The following is a 16662-nucleotide window of genomic DNA, read 5'->3' on the forward strand; positions in this document are numbered from 1 at the left end:
ATAATGATTCCTTTCGAGCACTCCGCACTTCTCATGGGATTCATCATCGATTCTCTTGTCCTCGCACTCCTCAGCAGAATGGGCTTGCTGAACGCAAGCATCAACACATAGCAGATATGGCTCGCACTCTTCTTCTTTTGAGCCATGTTCCAGTCCGTCACTGGATTGAGGCTGTTTTAGTTGCTATTTTTCTCATCAATCGTCTTCTTTCTCTAGTTCTTCAGTGGTCTTCTCCTTATTCTCGTCTCTATGGCCAAACACCTTCTTATTCTGAGTTACGAGTCTTTGGTTGTGCTTGTTATCCACATTTGGGTGCGTAATTGACTGACAAACTATTGCCTAGAACTGTTGAGTGTGTTTTTCTAGGTTACAGCTCGCAGCACAAAGGGTATAAATGCTTTGATCGTTCCACTAGCCGTATCTACATCTCCCGCCATGTTCGGTTTGATGAGCACTCTTTCCCTTTTGCTGATCAGTCCCCTACACAGCCACAACCATCAGAATGGGCTTTTGTCCCGATCCTTCCTATTCGGACCTACCAGCGTCGCCAGCCCCAGCTTCCTGCTTCAGGAACTCATTGTACACCATCCTCTCCTAGGGGCAACTGAGCCCTCTTCTGATGGGTACACCTCTGAACCTGGCTCTCCGGTTGTTGTGCGCCATTCTATGGTTACACGACAACAGGATGGTACTCGTCGCACTTTGGTTCACACAAATGGTCTTGTTCGGTACCCTCTACCTCATGCATTGTTAGCTCACTCTTCTCTTCCTCCTGAAGAGCCTACTTGCTTCACCCAGGCTGTTCGCTTTCCAAAATGGCGTGAGGCCATGACCACTGAGTTCAATGCACTTCTCAAGAATCAGACTTGGGTCCTTGTTCCACCCTCTCCTTAACAGCATGTGGTCGGTTGTAAGTGGGTGTTTAAGCTCAAAAGAAAGTCTAATGGTTATATTGAGCGGCACAAAGCTTGCCTAGTTGCATTTAACTAAATTTATCCTTACCCTTACCTTAATAAAATATGTACTTCCGAGTAAATATTTACATGCATATATAGATGCTAACGTGTGGTTTCTCTCTCTCTCTCTCCTCCTCCTCCTCCTCCCTTTCTATCCCAATGTGGACACTGAACACCTCAAATGCTAACTTGTTCTTCTATAAGAATATCTATGTGGAGTTAAAGATTAATTGTTTTTGTTTCAGGTTGGTTACCTTCTTGGCTTAGGTGATCGCCATCCAAGCAATCTTATGCTGCGCCGCTCTAGGTAAGTAATGATCGCTAATTTGGTAGGAAACCGGTCAATGTATTTGAACTTTGGGGTCTCTCATACTTTGTTGTTTACAGTGGGAAGATCTTGCATATTGATTTTGGGGACTGCTTTGAGGCCTCTATGAACCGTGAAAAGTTTCCAGAGAAGGTACTGCATTGCAATAAAAAATAAAATAAAAAAAAAAGTGAAATATAGCTTCCAGATATATTCACTTATACTTATATTTGCAGGTCCCCTTTCGGTTGACTAGAATGCTTGTGAAAGCAATGGAGGTTAGTGGTATAGAGGGCAACTTCCGCTCAACTTGTGAAAACGTGATGCAAGTTTTGCGAACAAATAAAGATAGTGTTATGGCTATGATGGAGGTATGGACGAAAAGATTGTTTTGTTTTGCTTTGTTTGTGCCCAATAAGCTTTTTTCTTTTGGAGAAGTTCAATTTGATGTATATTACACAGTATCGACTATGGATACTAATGGGACATTTTCAGAGTAATACATGCAAGTTGAATCAATCTAGAGTTGTATAAATAAAAATTATTTGCAGCGATATAGATAATAATATCCAGGTAGAGATATCATTGGCTAGGTCTTTCTGTATGCCATTGTCCTATGCATGCATTCGCATACACACAGAAGTAATCTATAATTTCAAAGTAAAGGCGTGTAAAGGCATCCTTGTGGTCGTGGGTGGGTCTGGCTTTTTTAAAACTATTCATACAGTACTAAACTACAATAGCAAATTCTCTCGTTTAAATCCTCAAATAAGGAAGGTAATTCTTAGCTTTACCTATAGGCTTTTGTTCATGATCCTCTCATCAATTGGCGTCTCTTCAACTTCAACGAAGTTCCACAAATGTCAGTGTTTGCAAATAGTCATGTTCCTCCTGTTGTGGATGCTGAAGAACCTGCTTCAGATAGAGAGCTTGCCCAACCTCAACGAGGTGCTCGTGAAAAGGAACAACTTCAGGTATATCAGAAATTCAGCATGTCTTATTTTTTCTCTCTTTTGTTTTTTGGGCCAAAGAAATTTAGCATGTCAGATACTTCAAAACGATGCCTTTATGCTCACATTTTACTTGGTTATTTATGTAGGCTGTTAATCAACTTGGTGATGCTAATGAGGTCCTGATTGAGCGCGCTGTGGTTGTCATGGCTCGGATGAGTAATAAACTTACTGGACGTGATTTTTCCACCAGTTCATCTGTAGCATCCAGCTCTATTCAACATGCAGTAGACCACAGCACGTTGATTTCTGGAGACTCTCGAGAAGTTGATCATGGTTTATCTGTTAAGCTGCAAGTTCAAAAGTTGATTATTCAAGCAAGGTCTCATGAAAATTTGTGCCAAAATTATGTCGGGTATGATGTTGCAAATTTGTCCCATATACTAATCTGAAGTTTCTTTTCACATAGAGTAGTATAAACAAGCACTTATATTGTATGCATGTTAGAGAAACATTCACAACTGAGTTGTTTAGCCTTTGCCTTGTGCGACATTAGTGGGGCTTTGGCATCAAAAGTATATTGAGTTGGGATGGGACAACATATGATGTGGTGGAATGAGTAAGGGGTCTTGACGACCAGTGTGGGTGGGAGTAGCTCAGTCTTCTTCTTGTTCGACATTAACAGAGCTTTGACATTAGAAGTTTATTGATTTGGGACAACCTATGATGGGGTGGAATCTCTAAGGGTCTCATCTGTCACACACCAATTTGGTGAGATCAGACCTACTATGGAGTGGGAATAATATAAACTGATGAAAACCTCTCAATGTGGACGCCCAAAATGATGTTGCTTTTAATCTGTATATTGTATTAAACATTTTACCAAGCAGAATGTCCTGTTGTCTAATAATTGCTATTATGCTTCTTTCAGGTGGTGTCCTTTTTGGTAAGCAACAGCCGACTGACACTGTACATAGCGTGCATATGTGTGTATACTTTGTACATATTCTAGAGCCAGAACGAGACCCTCTAACAATTCTTCCTCTTCTGTCAGCTATTGTTGTAGACTTGTAGCATATACAACATGTGCACCCATCAATGTTGTTATCTGTGTATAAAGTAGCTGACAGCCATGGGCGAATTCTTGGATGAAATCAAACCTCTTCCTTGTATTTAGTTATACAACACAGTTTTTGTATATATTAATATTATTTATAATTAAGAGCATCTTTTGGATCCAAGTCGCCAAATGTTTTGAAGTGCAGAGAGTTTGATACCATTAGTATTATGAAGAGAGGGGGAAGGGCCGGCGTGGGGGGCGGGGTGGGAATAGCGACTAAAGTAAAACCTCGCCTCACAGTCCTAGAATTAGAAACTTCATAGGCAAAATTGGTATACACCTGCTTTGTCAACTAAGGTCATGTTTACTTATAAGGAATGAGAGTAGAATGAATTGATCGAGTAAAATATTTTTTTCAATTGCACATAAATTAAGGAAGCCATGGATGACCTATCACAAAAAATATGTTTTTCTGAGAGTGGTAATTTGAAAAGATTTAAGTTTCAGAGGGGCAAAATAAGAAAAAGTGTATTTTATAAAAAGCAATGGTGTGAATAAGCCAAAAGCAAATGTAACATTTAGTTATTCGCCTTCCAAATATGTCTTGATTATCTCCGTCACCATAATCATCTCCATCAATTCTCCAGCATGCCGTAATCCCCTCCATTAACCTTATTTTTCTCCCTAATTATTATTCTTGTATTTTCTGTTTTAGTGTAATATTTTTTGGTATAAATTCGGTGCTGTTCCAATTCTCTGTTTCATAGCATTTCCCAAGGGCCATGCATTTCACACGTTGGTTCTATGTTTTAAGCTTCATTTTCGTCGACTGGTTTCAAGAGAAATGAATCCAACTCAAATTGGTTATATTCTTTTTAAATCAAACAAGAAAATCTCATTTCCCAACCACCAAATTTGATCAGTTCACCCAGCAAAACCACCACCATTCTATCTGTTAACTCGTACCACCCCAACCTTGTTGCCTATATTTATCCGAGCATAGAAAATCAATCACAACACCAACCAATGTTATACACCCAGTCACCCACAGGCCCAAACCTAGTAAACTAAAACGTGTGGGAGACCATGAAGGCAATAGGCTGTTTTTAGTTTACTATTTTACTCTTTTACATCCAAGTCAGAACTTCAAACTTTTTAATAGCTAGTATAAGTAAAATAAAATAAAAACGATATTGCATACATAAAAGATTAATGCTGTTTGTTTCATGTGTATCACGTTTGCCAATTGCCAAATTAAACTTCTTTTTTTGTTTTTTAAAGTTTTTTTAAGCAATTATGGTGCTTTATAACTGTAATATTGTTGGGTCTATGTCATGTCTCAAACTCTCAATATCCTTGATTAAGGAATAAAGTCAGTTTTGGAGAACCATTTGACATTCCTATATTCAGCAACTCCAGCTCAAAGATTGCCATATACAGACTATATTCCTTTAGCTACTGATACATACCCAAATCACTTCTACCATACAGAAGCTTAAATTTCACATTCTTTAAGCTATAATTGTCTACTTTTTTCCCCTATCAATTATGATTCTCTCTCTCTCTTTTTTTTCTTTTTTTGTTTGTTTTAAATGAGGTCTTAGCCTTATAGCTATAATCGAACTTTCGTTGTAAGCAGAGATGAAATCAGGATTCCAAAGTGGATTAGCCTTGTAGAAGATAGAATCGAACTTTCATCCTAAGCAAGGATGGAATTAGGATTCCAAAGTTGGGTAAGCTGACCTTTGAAAGCCGAAAGGTGTGAAACTTGGGGTTGCAACTTGCAAGTGGGGTGGGCTATGAACTTTCAGTCTCAAAAATAGACTAAAGATCATTTCTTTTGGTGGGCTTGACAGCTTGCTAAGTGCAAGCTAGTTGTGGATACAAATGAGGGCTAGTCTTGTAATTAAGTAAGAATCGAATTTTTGTTATGAGTACAAGGTCGACTTTGAGATTTTGGGTGACAAACCATAAAAATAAAATGTAGACTCGACTTTTTATGTATATTCACATAATTTTCTTTATAATATTTAAACTAAATATAATATATATGTAATTTATAAAATTTGAAGTCCTCACATTTGTGGCCAGAGTCGATGATACAAGGAAGGTTTTAAGGCTCGTGGATGAAATTAAGGGTAAGAATCCAACCCACTATTGTATAAGTAGTCTATTATTAGAGTTATCAGCCCACAATTATAATTCCCACTTTTGTGTGTTGCATGTGTTGTAATCAGTGACAAAGACAAGAAAACGCGTTGACACAAAGACGATACATCCAATCCAACATGAAATTGAAACATGAGATCCACATGAAAGTGGTGCTGCATGCTTTGCATATATGATTTAATAATGTTCATTGAATTTCAAGTGCTCGTGACCTCGTGTATAATTAAATTGGGTAATATAGTTTCATACATATACAACAATCAATCAGAACCAAATCCTATGTGCTAGATCCATGTGGGCTTGTCTTTCATTACTTAGTCATGTGGGGTTGTCTTAATTTCATTACTTAGTCATAGTGACAGAATATATATAATGAAAATGACTGAGTCATCCATTAAGTCGATCGTCAATAAATTTCGTGTGTATTTCTTAAAAAACAACTTCAATTCATAAGTCAATATTATAATTAATGGATTTAATGGTAGATAAGGTTGTCTTGTACTGCTAATGCAGATTCGATCAACAAACCTGCAGGCCGATATATGATGACTTATAGTCACTGTAACTCTTCAAATCGAGTGGATGGCTATTGGCTAATTAACTATGCTAGATGGCTTTTCATGCATGTGAGACTAAACCATTGAAAGAAAGCAAGAGATTACTGCCTGATCGAGTCTTCCATGGGGCATCTCGATCTCACAATGAGGTGAGGTGGGTTCCATACGTTGAGAGAAGACTCACTCAGAGATTACTTACACACCCACAACAATATAATATATATTACTTGCAGCTAGCTGATCATTGTTTAAGGGTTTTGTTTGATAATATTTATGTTTATTTGTTTGGACCTTTTTTCTTAGTTAAGAACATAGACCCTGGCCAAAAAAAAAAAAAAAAGAACATAGACAAAAAAATATGTGGAAGAAATGACGGAGGAAGATGAGATCGATATGACAAATGTAAGGAAGAAATGAAGGAGATATAAAACAAAAACTGAACAAAAAGAACTGTTAAAAACTGTTTTCGGTTTATAATTTTTATTTTATGATTCTTATTACATATATGGGGCTAACAAAAACCAAGGCTAAGAAAGGAAATTTGCATGGAGAAGAAGATAGACTTTTTCCATGGAAGAGTCAAGTAGGCATATATCTGTGTTAGATGTATGTACCTTTAGACCATATTATATATATATATATATATAACAGATATTTCCAGAAAAATATTTTTATATAGGATGCCAAGCACCCTTTAAGTTATATGATTCAACATTATCTGATTGACTGAGGATTTGACCATTTTTCAGTATTGTCAATTCTTCCAATGAAAAAACAAACAAGAAAAGAGAGAAATTGATGCCCAAGATTTAGGGTTATTAATTATTAATTTATTAGGCCTAACTCAGAGCATATTCTGCAAAGATTATATTCCCACCTTCCACAAATGCTTTGTTAATTATATGATATTTCGTTTTCTCAAAGGAACAGCGGTCCCCTAGCTCGTTATGCCTTCCCAACTCCCAAGTAAATAGGTTTCAAAAACAATAAAGGGACGTACTTGGAAATACAATTGTGCTCGCTTACTTAATTAATTTAAAAGCAATTAAGTGAGGAATTGCTCACTTAATTGCTAGTATTCAAACACTCATACAAAACACATCATTTAGATGATGAAGATATAAATTACATGTAAAATGAAAATTGCTTGGAGCTAGCATATAAGTAAATTGCATGTTTTCTACTAATGATTAGATTTTCATCTAACAACTTAAAGCCCATTCTTAAAGCATATATTCTCCCGCACTTCATGATTAGGTTAAATTGATTTTAGTAAATGATCGAATTTAATGATGTGTTAAATTCAATCATTAAATATATTATATTTGTAAGGGCTAGTTAATTATAAATAAATCAATAAAATGTTTCACAATTACATTTTTAATCAATACACTTTTTCATAATTTCATTTTAGTCACTATTGACTAAAATGAAAAAAGATAAATTATAATAAATTAATAAACATATATTACTATTTAGATTTAGATTTGTATTAGGTTTGTGTTTGACTGCTACGCAGCAAAACGACTTAGGATTTAGCTCTCCAATTTTGGGCAGAGACCTAAACCATAAGCCACAAACTCCATAACCCTAATTCTAAACCCTAAACCTCATTTCTAAACCCTAAACCCTATGTTATATACCATGCATCCCATTTTTATATCCTAAACTAAATTAAGGGCAATATCATAATTTTATGCCCATAAGTAATGAAAAATAGAGATTGACAAATTAGTATTTTCCAATGCACCAAAATGCATAACTTTATCAAGTGAATTGGGCTTAGTGACTAAAATGTGATATAATTTCAAAACTCATTGACCTTTATGAGAAAATAAAATTTACATTGACCATTATGTAATATTGAAATATTTTATTGATTTAAATGTACTTGACAATATTTTTAAGGTTCTACGTGGTGAGTATTTCTTAAAATTGTACAATATTTTTAATTAAAGAAATTGATATTATAATCCCTTTATTTTATGAATCCACTAATGATCATGAAAATGAATTTTAGTTCCCTAAATTTCAACTTTATCCTTAAGGAAAAAAAAAAAAAAAACCCAACCCCAGATATAGTGAGAGAGGCCAGCGAATAATACTATAAAAGGAATTGTGTAAAAGATTATAATATAGGCAAGGAGTAAAATTTCGTTTTTTAAGGGTATGGAAATTTTAACACTATACCAAATTAATTTCGAAAAATTTCGCCGAAATTTTTCGAAATCCTCGAAATTTTGGCGAAATTTTCGAGTCACGGGGTGGGAGGCGCAGGTTCTGGGCGAGTGAGGAGGCGCGAGGCGCGAGGCTAGCTGGGCAAGGAGGGAGGAGGCGAGCGATGGGCGTGGACGGTGGATCTGTGCTAGGTGAACGAGCGGCGCGAGGCTGGCTGAGGAAGGAGGGATGAGGCAAGCAGCAGGCGCGGGCGGTGCGGGCGGCGCGGGAGGAGGGCGCAGATCTGGTGGCTGGGGAAGGACTGAAGGAAGGGAAGACCAGTGGGGGAATAAGAGGAAAAGAAAAGAAAAAAAGAGGAAGGGCACGGGGGAAGAAGAGGAAAAGGGAGAAAAAGAAAAGAAGAGAAAAGAAAGGAAAAGGAAAAAAAAAAGAAGAGGAAGGGCACGGGGGAAGAAGAGGAAAAGGGAGAAAAAGAAAGGAAAAGGAAAAAAAAAAAAAAAGAAGAGAAAAGAAAAAAAAAAGAAGAGAAAAGAAAAAAAAGAAAAAGAAAAGAAAAGGAAAGAAAAAAAAGGAAAAAATTATTTTTTTTTTAAGGTAGATTGAGATTTGGAGTCTTTAGACAATTGGAAAGAAAAAAAAAAGGTTTGAGATTTTATTTGGGGTTTGATCTGGTCATTTTTGTGTTTCGTTTAGTTATAAACATAAATTATGAAAAAGAAATTTATCCCCTTATCATAAAGTTTCATTTTCTTAATGGTTTTTCAATTTTGATAATTTGTAAAATTGAAATTTTAAGTAAACAGTTGTCGCCGCTGCTGCTATCGGATTGGTTCTATTTTAACCCAATTCGGCTTAATTTAACTATCAAAGACCATTTCCAAGTCCCTTTGAGCAAGCTTGCTACTTTTCGTTGTCACATTAGTGATTTATTCGTGTAATTTTATTATGTAATTATTAATTAGTGAAGTATTTTTTTAACAGTATTATCTCCGGCGCACATTATATTCATCACATATTACATGAAATCTACTATATTATTTGATTTCTTCAATGTTTTTTATCAATGTAGTAGATAATATGTTAAATAAACATATGGTCAAGTTTCATTCAAAATTTCCATATTTTGATAGCAATTTTCGACGTTTTTGTCTAATTTTATCGAAATCGAAATTTTAATTGAAATTTCCGCGAAAATTTCCGTCGAAATTTCCGTCGAAATTTCAATCGAAAATTTTCTCGAAACCGAAATTTTACTCCTTGAATATAGGCTTAAATTGTATGTTTATTAAGCAGCTCCAAACCTTAGAATAATGAGTAATTTCACACACACACTGTCTACTCTCCCTGCCTGTCGAGCAAACTGAATATTCCCTACAAATTCCACTCCTTCATATCCTCCATTCCTCCCAGTTTTACTCTCTCTCTCTCCCACTCACTGTAACACGCACACATTTATATACACAGAGATACATGGCCACTCGCCCACGCGCCACGTGAGTGATCTGAGCCGTTGATCATGTGGGCCCTATCTTATGGTACGCGTCTGAGCATAGTAACTGCCTCACATATCTATATAAAGGCACACACCCATACACATGAATACATGATGTAGAAGAAAGAGCTTCCTCTTGACAGAGACAGAGAAAGAGAAATTAGAATTGTACCTCTCACTCTTTTCGTCAGGGAGAGAGGAAGTGGAGAAAGTGAAAATCTTTGGATTTGGGATCGGAATTAGAATTGAAATTCACTTGTTTTGCTAAATTAAACGCTTTTCGTTGCTCGATTCCACCCCTTTTTTCTAGAAAAAGATTGGGAATTTGAAGCGCGGGAATTCAGCAAGCACATTGATTTGTGAAATTAGGGATTTCTGGGTTTTCATTTTGGCTTATTGGGATTTCTGAGAGAGTAGGAATGAGGTTGAACGGCGAGGAGAGTCCTTGGTCCGACGAAGAAGAAGAAGAAGTGGACGAGACCAAGGTCGACAGAGACCAAGAATTGAATGCGATCAGTGGCGTTGGGATTTCTCAGCCTCCGAAGCCGAAACTCGTCGTTGGCTACGCCTTGACCTCCAAGAAGAAGAAGAGCTTCTTGCAGCCTAAACTTCTTGGCTTGGCTCGGTATGGTACCACCAATCTTTTAACTATTCAACTCTGTCATTGCATACATATATATATACGTGTGTGTTTGTATCTATGTGCATTTTGAAGCTTTGTGAGCTTTTTTTTTTTTTTTTTTTTAAGGTTTCCTTATATGGGTATCCAAAGGTTTGATCTTGTTTTCTAGTTTCAGTTTGTATCTCTTGCTTTACCAACAGTACAAAATGAAAAAAGACAGTGGCTTTTTGTTGCAGTGGTATGTGATTGTGGGGTGGGGGTGGGAGATATGGATGTTTTTGTCGATATTGTTTAGCTTTGGCAATATTGATCGTCTCCAAGTGCTTTGCTTAGCTTAGTTTACCAGCTTTACTAGTGGGGGTATCTTGGTTTCTTTCACTCAGACTATTTTAAATGGGAATATTCCACCATATATACCCTTTGGATTAGTCCACAATGAGGAACCCAAAGTCAATTCTCGGTGCTTGCTTTTGTTCTGTTGTCCAAAACTTAAAAAAACACTTTAGATTTTGCCCTTCCTCATGTCTTACTAAGAATATTTATTTGCATTCTTGTCCTTAATCTTTTATGTAATTGCACAGATGAACTTTGGACTAGATGGGTTTGACTATGATCCCCCATTTTATGGGCGTTTACATTTCCTATTGAATGAATTTTTTGCTCCCTACATGCTTGTGTAGTAGATGAGCCGTATATGTTAAATAGATTTGTTTATGCAGATTGTCGTATGATCATTTGCATTCTATATGATAGTCAGAAACTCAGACTCTGATAAGTCAGAGCTTCACTTGATATATGTACTTTTTTAATCCTTATACAAAAATGTACACATAATTCCTTTATTGACTTGATAATTTTCTTTTAAAAGCTCAAGTTTTTGGTTTCTTGGGTTTGTTAGTGTTTGCCAATTATTTTTACGGTAATTAAGAACCAAACATAATTTCAAATTTCTTATGAAATATGAATGTTGATGGATACTTACACCTTACATGACTCGAGTATTGAAACTGTTGCAGACTATTTTGACACTTAATTTAGTAACAACTATCTTTGTGGGTGCAGGAATAAGGGGATATTCTTCATTGCAATTGATCTAAATAGGCCACTTTCAGATCAAGGCCCCTTTGACATCATTTTGCATAAGGTTAGTGCTCATATGTTCTTTTAGACCCTTTCATTCTCACTTGTGAGAGTTTCTGTCTGTTTTAAAAGCTTGTGTTTCTATGTAAAGACTACCTCTGGTTGTATGATTTGGAACCGTGGATCACGCCATTCAATAACACTCCCCTCCTGTTTTAGTAAATAAGTTTTTCACTGTATATTGACCATTATGTACTATCTTTAAGCATACGTCTGACAAAATTTTTTTCCTTTCAGTTATCGGGAAAAGAATGGTGCGAGGTTATTGAGGTTTGTACATCCAGACTCCATGACGCATCTTTTCTTCCTTCTCCTTTGTCTTGTATTGAAAATGGGACCTGTGGTACTGCAATTTGTTGCTTTACAACTTACGAAATGATATAAAAGGTTGCTTTGTATTATGGTGGAAAATTAGGTATGAAATGGTGGTAATAAGTTAAAATCCAAATATCCTAACCTTTAAACCTATTTTGTCTGACATAATTTGCAGAGTTCTTGCTCTCCTCATCATGAGTCTTGATCAGATAGTTGAAATCAGTCCCCCAGGAATTTAAACAAGTGAGGATTTTACTTTCTGCGATCAATCTAGATAACTTGTTTAGGTCTTGGTGAGCTTGGTTGCAAAACTTCTTTCTCCTTTTTTGTTTGCATTTTCTTTCACATAGTTTTTAGGGAACTATTTTTTGAAAGCTTCTAAGCATATCTGCTGCCCTCATGGGAGTATATCATGGGGGAAGTTAAAGACTAGATCAGGATGAGTCTCTAATAGTGCATGTGGATTACCCACTTAGAGGTGTCCCTAATAAGTATATCACAACTGTGTCTTTGAAACCACTAGAAAAATCTGGAAATGGGTCTCGTGCAAAATGGGAAGGATCATGAAAGATTGAAGTATTTTATGCCTTTTGAAATTAGAACTAATAGGTTTCTTTTAATTGAATCCTTTTGTTACATAGGACATTCTATGAAAAGTTTCGACAACAAAAATCTGGAACCATTGAAGAGGGTAGAGGATTGGAAGTAGAATTGAAAGCAAGCATCTACCTTTACCTGTAGCCAGAGTTCATATTGTTTCATGTTTTCAACGTTAACTGAACCCATTTTGGAAGTAGAAATTTATAATTTATAATCACATTATCATACTAGTTCAACATTTTCTGCCAAATTAGCTGACAATTATTCTCTACATTTTGATCCACTTTTGTGTAATGAGCGCACTAATGCTGAACTTATTGACTGATTAAGAAGATATTATGAGTGCTGTGAGTTGGAGACTAGGATCTCCATTGTTGTTTAAAAGAGGGTTCTGAATGGAATTTTTAGATTCTCCACACCAACTACAACTTACTAATAGCTTAGTTTTCGTTTGGACTATCCTTGATTTATGAAGAGTCAATCTCATCGTCCTCATTAACCACCTGAGCAAAACTCCTTTTTTATTGGTCTGTCCTTGGTGTTTCATCAACATGGTTTGATAATTTGGTAAGTGAAGTGCACTTAATTTTATTATGATCTTACTTTCACCTCCTTTTTCGTTTGAAGGATTACAGGCAAAAACATCCAGAAGTAACTGTCCTTGATCCGCCAAATGCGGTACAACATCTACACAATCGCCAGTCCATGCTTCAGGATGTGGCAGATCTAAACTTGTCTGGCTTCCATGGTATGTTTCTTTTCTATTTATAAAGTATACTGTTAAACTGTAGGAAGTATCCTTTTGTTTACTTCTATTTTCTTTCCTATAACTATTTATGCAAATTGTGGATCATATATGGGAAAAGTTGTGGTTAGAGTTTCTGACCAATTTTCATTTTGGTTCTTATAGGCAAGGTTGGTGTTCCAAAGCAATTGATTGTCACAAAAGATCCATCATCCATTCCTAATGAAGTTGCTAAAGCTGGGCTAAAGTTGCCTCTGGGTACAGTTACTTTTTCTTTTCTTTTTTTCTTTATTTTGGTGTGTTTGGGGTATGTTTTCAGGAGCATGGGTTGTGCTTTTATTGTTAAGACACTGTTTCTCCCTCTGAATGAAATGGATTATGTCTAATACTAGCATCTGCATACCCTAGTGAGTGGTTGCACGAGGATTAATAAGATATGGCCTTGAGATCCTCTGGATCTCCATTGCTAATATTTGCTTGGTAGGATGGTATGTATATCCATATTGATTGGCCGGAGACAGTCTTGTTTGAACAATTTTTTAGGGGGATTTGTTGTCAACTATTGCAGTCTGATGAATGCTCACTTGGTTACCTCAACTATTTTCTTATTCTGTTTATTTTGTAATTCAGTTGTTAAACCACTAGTTGTGGATGGTAGCGCCAAGTCACACGAACTATTTCTTGCTTATGATCAATGCTCCCTCTCAGAACTTGAACCTCCCTTGGTCCTGCAGGAGTTTGTAAATCATGGTATACTGTTGCAACTGCTGCATGAATATTATCATTTCTTTTTTAACCACGTCGTAATTCTAATAAAAAGCTTTTGCCCCTTTCCTGGTTGCCTCAACGTAGGTGGTGTTCTCTTTAAAATTTATATTGTCGGGGAATCCATAAAGGTTGTACGGCGTTTCTCTCTTCCTAATATCAGCAAACGTGAACTAGAAAAACTTGCTGGTGTGTTCCGTTTCCCAAGGGTTTCATGTGCTGCAGCTTCGGCAGATGATGCAGACCTGGACCCTAGTGTTGCTGGTAAGATCATTTAACACTATCTTCATTAATATATTGGTTGTATGAAATATGAATAAATCTTATTCCCTAATTTCTCAACAATATGATTTTTCTCATTAATGTGTGGTCTGTTCAGCCAAGTTTCCAAAATGCGATTTTGATATATGTTTAAGTGAGAGCATAAAAATGAGCTTATTGGTCAATGGGCCCCTTTAATTTAAAATGGCATTGTTGTTGTAGAACTTCCTCAACGACCTTTGTTAGAGAGCCTTGCAAGGGAGCTCCGCCAACGATTGGTAACTTCAGTCTCCGTCTTCCCCCATCTCTCTCTCTCTCTCTCAAGTTGTGCCTAATGACAGGAGTTAGCAATGGATTCTGGTTGTGTTCCTCCTGACTATACTATGCTACTTTTTCTAGGGTCTCCGGCTATTCAATATAGATATGATCCGAGAGCACGGGAGCAAGGATGTTTTTTATGTCATCGACATCAACTACTTTCCTGGCACGTATAATTTGTTTGCATAGTCTCTAACATTTGCAAACTTCCTGTCGTGGCTTAATGAACACTTTGAACAAACTGCAGGTTACGGGAAAATGCCAGACTATGAGCACATATTTACAGATTTCCTGCTAAGCCTTGTGAAGAGCAAGTATATGAAGAGACCTGCTGATTAACCACTGCATTTGCCCATTGTATATGATGATTTCGCACGTGCAGGTCTCCTCCGAATTTGAGAAACAGTCGCATCTAGTTTTAACTTCTGTAATTGGGCCTAGTTTAACTTCTGTAATTGGGCCTAGTTTAACTTCTGTAATTGGGCCGAACATGGACCAGGGCCCCTGCAAACTTCTGGAAAAAAAAAATTCAATATATGTAGTAGAGACTAGAGGATACCAATATGTTGAGCACTGTCTTCCCTTTTGCCTTTTTTTATGAGGTTCTGATGATAAACAACACTAGAAGAAACCCTTTCTCTCCAGATATGTATGAAGCTCTCCCATGTCCTGATGCTTCCCTGATTTTCATTTAAAAAAAAAAATAAAGCTTAATCAACAAACTTAAAGTACTGTGGATCTACATTATCTTATTGTATGTTTAGGATTAACTAATAAATTACCTCGCGAACGTGAAGAGCATCTTGAACAGTTTTATCATTTGCCCAAATAGAAGAGAAGATATAATTGTAACTCTGCATTAAAACAAGGCAGATAATTTGTTAAATTAAGTTTATAATTAGTATCAACAAAGACTAATGAGTAAGCTACAGCCTCCAGATAAACTATTGCTGGTGTGCATGCATATGTATGCATGTGTATGTGCAGAGGGAGAAGCTGAGGAAGAGAAAGGAGGACATTTATAGAGTTGTCACTGAGATCGTTTGGATCCCACTTTGACCCCATTGGTTTTGGGGATGACATAGTGCATAAAGGTTCCAATATTTGTCCAAGCTGCATGTAAGTAGATCTGTCACTGGGTTGCCAAGCACATATCCCTGTGTCCAATATATACATGTAACATGCATTAAACTAATCTACCATACTGTTAATTAAGAACCCAAGACATTGATATATGATTAGGAATGAATTGATCAACTAGAACGTAATAGAAATTATTCAAAATCTAATGGTGGTACTGTACTTGGATATTCATTGGTGGCTCATGTCCAACTTCATTACCTACATAAGAATAACAAATAAATTAAAACAACCCCGTACCTCGATCATATCATGAGCCAATTAAAACTAATTAACAAGTACTACTGAGCTGCATGAAGAGGTGATGAATAAGATTTTCAATATAATTATTTGCAAGGGACTGACTTAAAAGTTGTATGAGGGTAGCTGAAGCTGACTAAACCAAAATGTTAAGAGGGTAATTACCATCAGATATTTCCTGAACAATAATAGGAACAACTATGCCTGAATAAGAATCTCCAGCAATATAGAGTGGATTGTTGAAGAACTTGGGGTGATCCACAAGCCACTGAGCCACAACAGTGAAACCAACAATGTTGTTAGCTAAATGCAAGAAAAGTGTGTTAAGCTCCATTAACATGCAGTCCATCATGTCAATGCTTTGAAGCCAGTTTTAATCACAAGAAACATATGGGTATGGCTTGCAATATCCACCTCACCTTTCACAGAAATTGATATATTTGTGCAGCTGATAATGTGTCACTCATATCAATTGCTGTATCCTTGCCAAGTTTTTGCATATGAATGTGGCCAAAAAGGTAATGCATAAATAGTGGAAAAAGGTAATGCATAAGTAACTATTTTAGTATAAAAATAAAATTCTTTTATGTTTAAGTTTTAGTTCATAAAATATATGGGTCCATCCGTCCATCGATAGAATTATAAAGGAGTTGGACTAACATTTAGTCATTTGAAATAATTAATTAAACAAATCATATTTTGATTGACTAGTAGGATCCATTGCCAGCCTTAAACACAAAATAACAGTAGGATCCATTGCCAGCCTTAAATTGTTTGTAGTACATACAAGTGTTACTTTAGTTTAGTTTACATTTTTCTTTTAAGAAATTTGGTTAAAAATTTCATT

General features: G+C 36.2%; 2 protein-coding genes across 3 annotated transcripts in view; both read left to right on the forward strand.

Moving 5' to 3' along the window:
- Window positions 1–3457, forward strand: part of TOR (target of rapamycin) — a 31813-nt gene extending 28356 nt beyond the window's left edge. Inside the window, exons 51-56 of the mRNA XM_086253155.1 lie at window positions 1202–1263; window positions 1344–1416; window positions 1500–1634; window positions 2064–2237; window positions 2363–2628; window positions 3145–3457. Of these exons, the coding sequence (XP_086109281.1) occupies window positions 1202–1263; window positions 1344–1416; window positions 1500–1634; window positions 2064–2237; window positions 2363–2628; window positions 3145–3163 (729 nt within the window). The 3' untranslated portion in view covers window positions 3164–3457. The remainder of the gene's footprint in view (window positions 1–1201; window positions 1264–1343; window positions 1417–1499; window positions 1635–2063; window positions 2238–2362; window positions 2629–3144) is intronic.
- Window positions 3458–9772: 6315 nt separating this feature from the next.
- On the forward strand, window positions 9773–15079 carry LOC147276521 (inositol-tetrakisphosphate 1-kinase 4-like). 2 transcript variants are annotated; one of them, XM_086255522.1, is made up of 10 exons: window positions 9773–10294; window positions 11354–11435; window positions 11669–11701; window positions 12974–13094; window positions 13257–13349; window positions 13722–13841; window positions 13944–14120; window positions 14340–14395; window positions 14517–14601; window positions 14683–15079. In XM_086255522.1, the coding sequence occupies exons 1-10, from the start codon at window positions 10089–10091 to the stop codon at window positions 14772–14774; spliced, it is 1065 nt and encodes a 354-aa protein (XP_086111648.1). In that variant the 5' UTR covers window positions 9773–10088; the 3' UTR covers window positions 14775–15079. The 2 variants fall into 2 exon arrangements, with proteins under 2 accessions (XP_086111648.1, XP_086111649.1); XM_086255523.1 differs by lacking the exon at window positions 11669–11701.
- Window positions 15080–16662: the final 1583 nt, after the last annotated feature.

The sequence above is a fragment of the Dryas octopetala genome, chromosome 8 (genome assembly GCF_963921425.1).
Source record: "Dryas octopetala chromosome 8, drDryOcto1.1, whole genome shotgun sequence".
NCBI lineage: Eukaryota > Viridiplantae > Streptophyta > Magnoliopsida > Rosales > Rosaceae > Dryas > Dryas octopetala.

What these genes read in the sequence shown, in the direction of transcription:
- LOC147276521 (XM_086255522.1), top strand. Translation starts at nt 10,089, where the DNA reads ATGAGGTTGAACGGCGAGGAGAGTCCTTGGTCCGACGAAGAAGAAGAA. An exon ending in AAACTTCTTGGCTTGGCTCG is followed by an intron (nt 10,295 to 11,353) that starts GTATGGTACCAC and finishes TTGTGGGTGCAG; the next exon opens with GAATAAGGGGATATTCTTCA. An exon ending in CGACATCAACTACTTTCCTG is followed by an intron (nt 14,602 to 14,682) that starts GCACGTATAATT and finishes AACAAACTGCAG; the next exon opens with GTTACGGGAAAATGCCAGAC.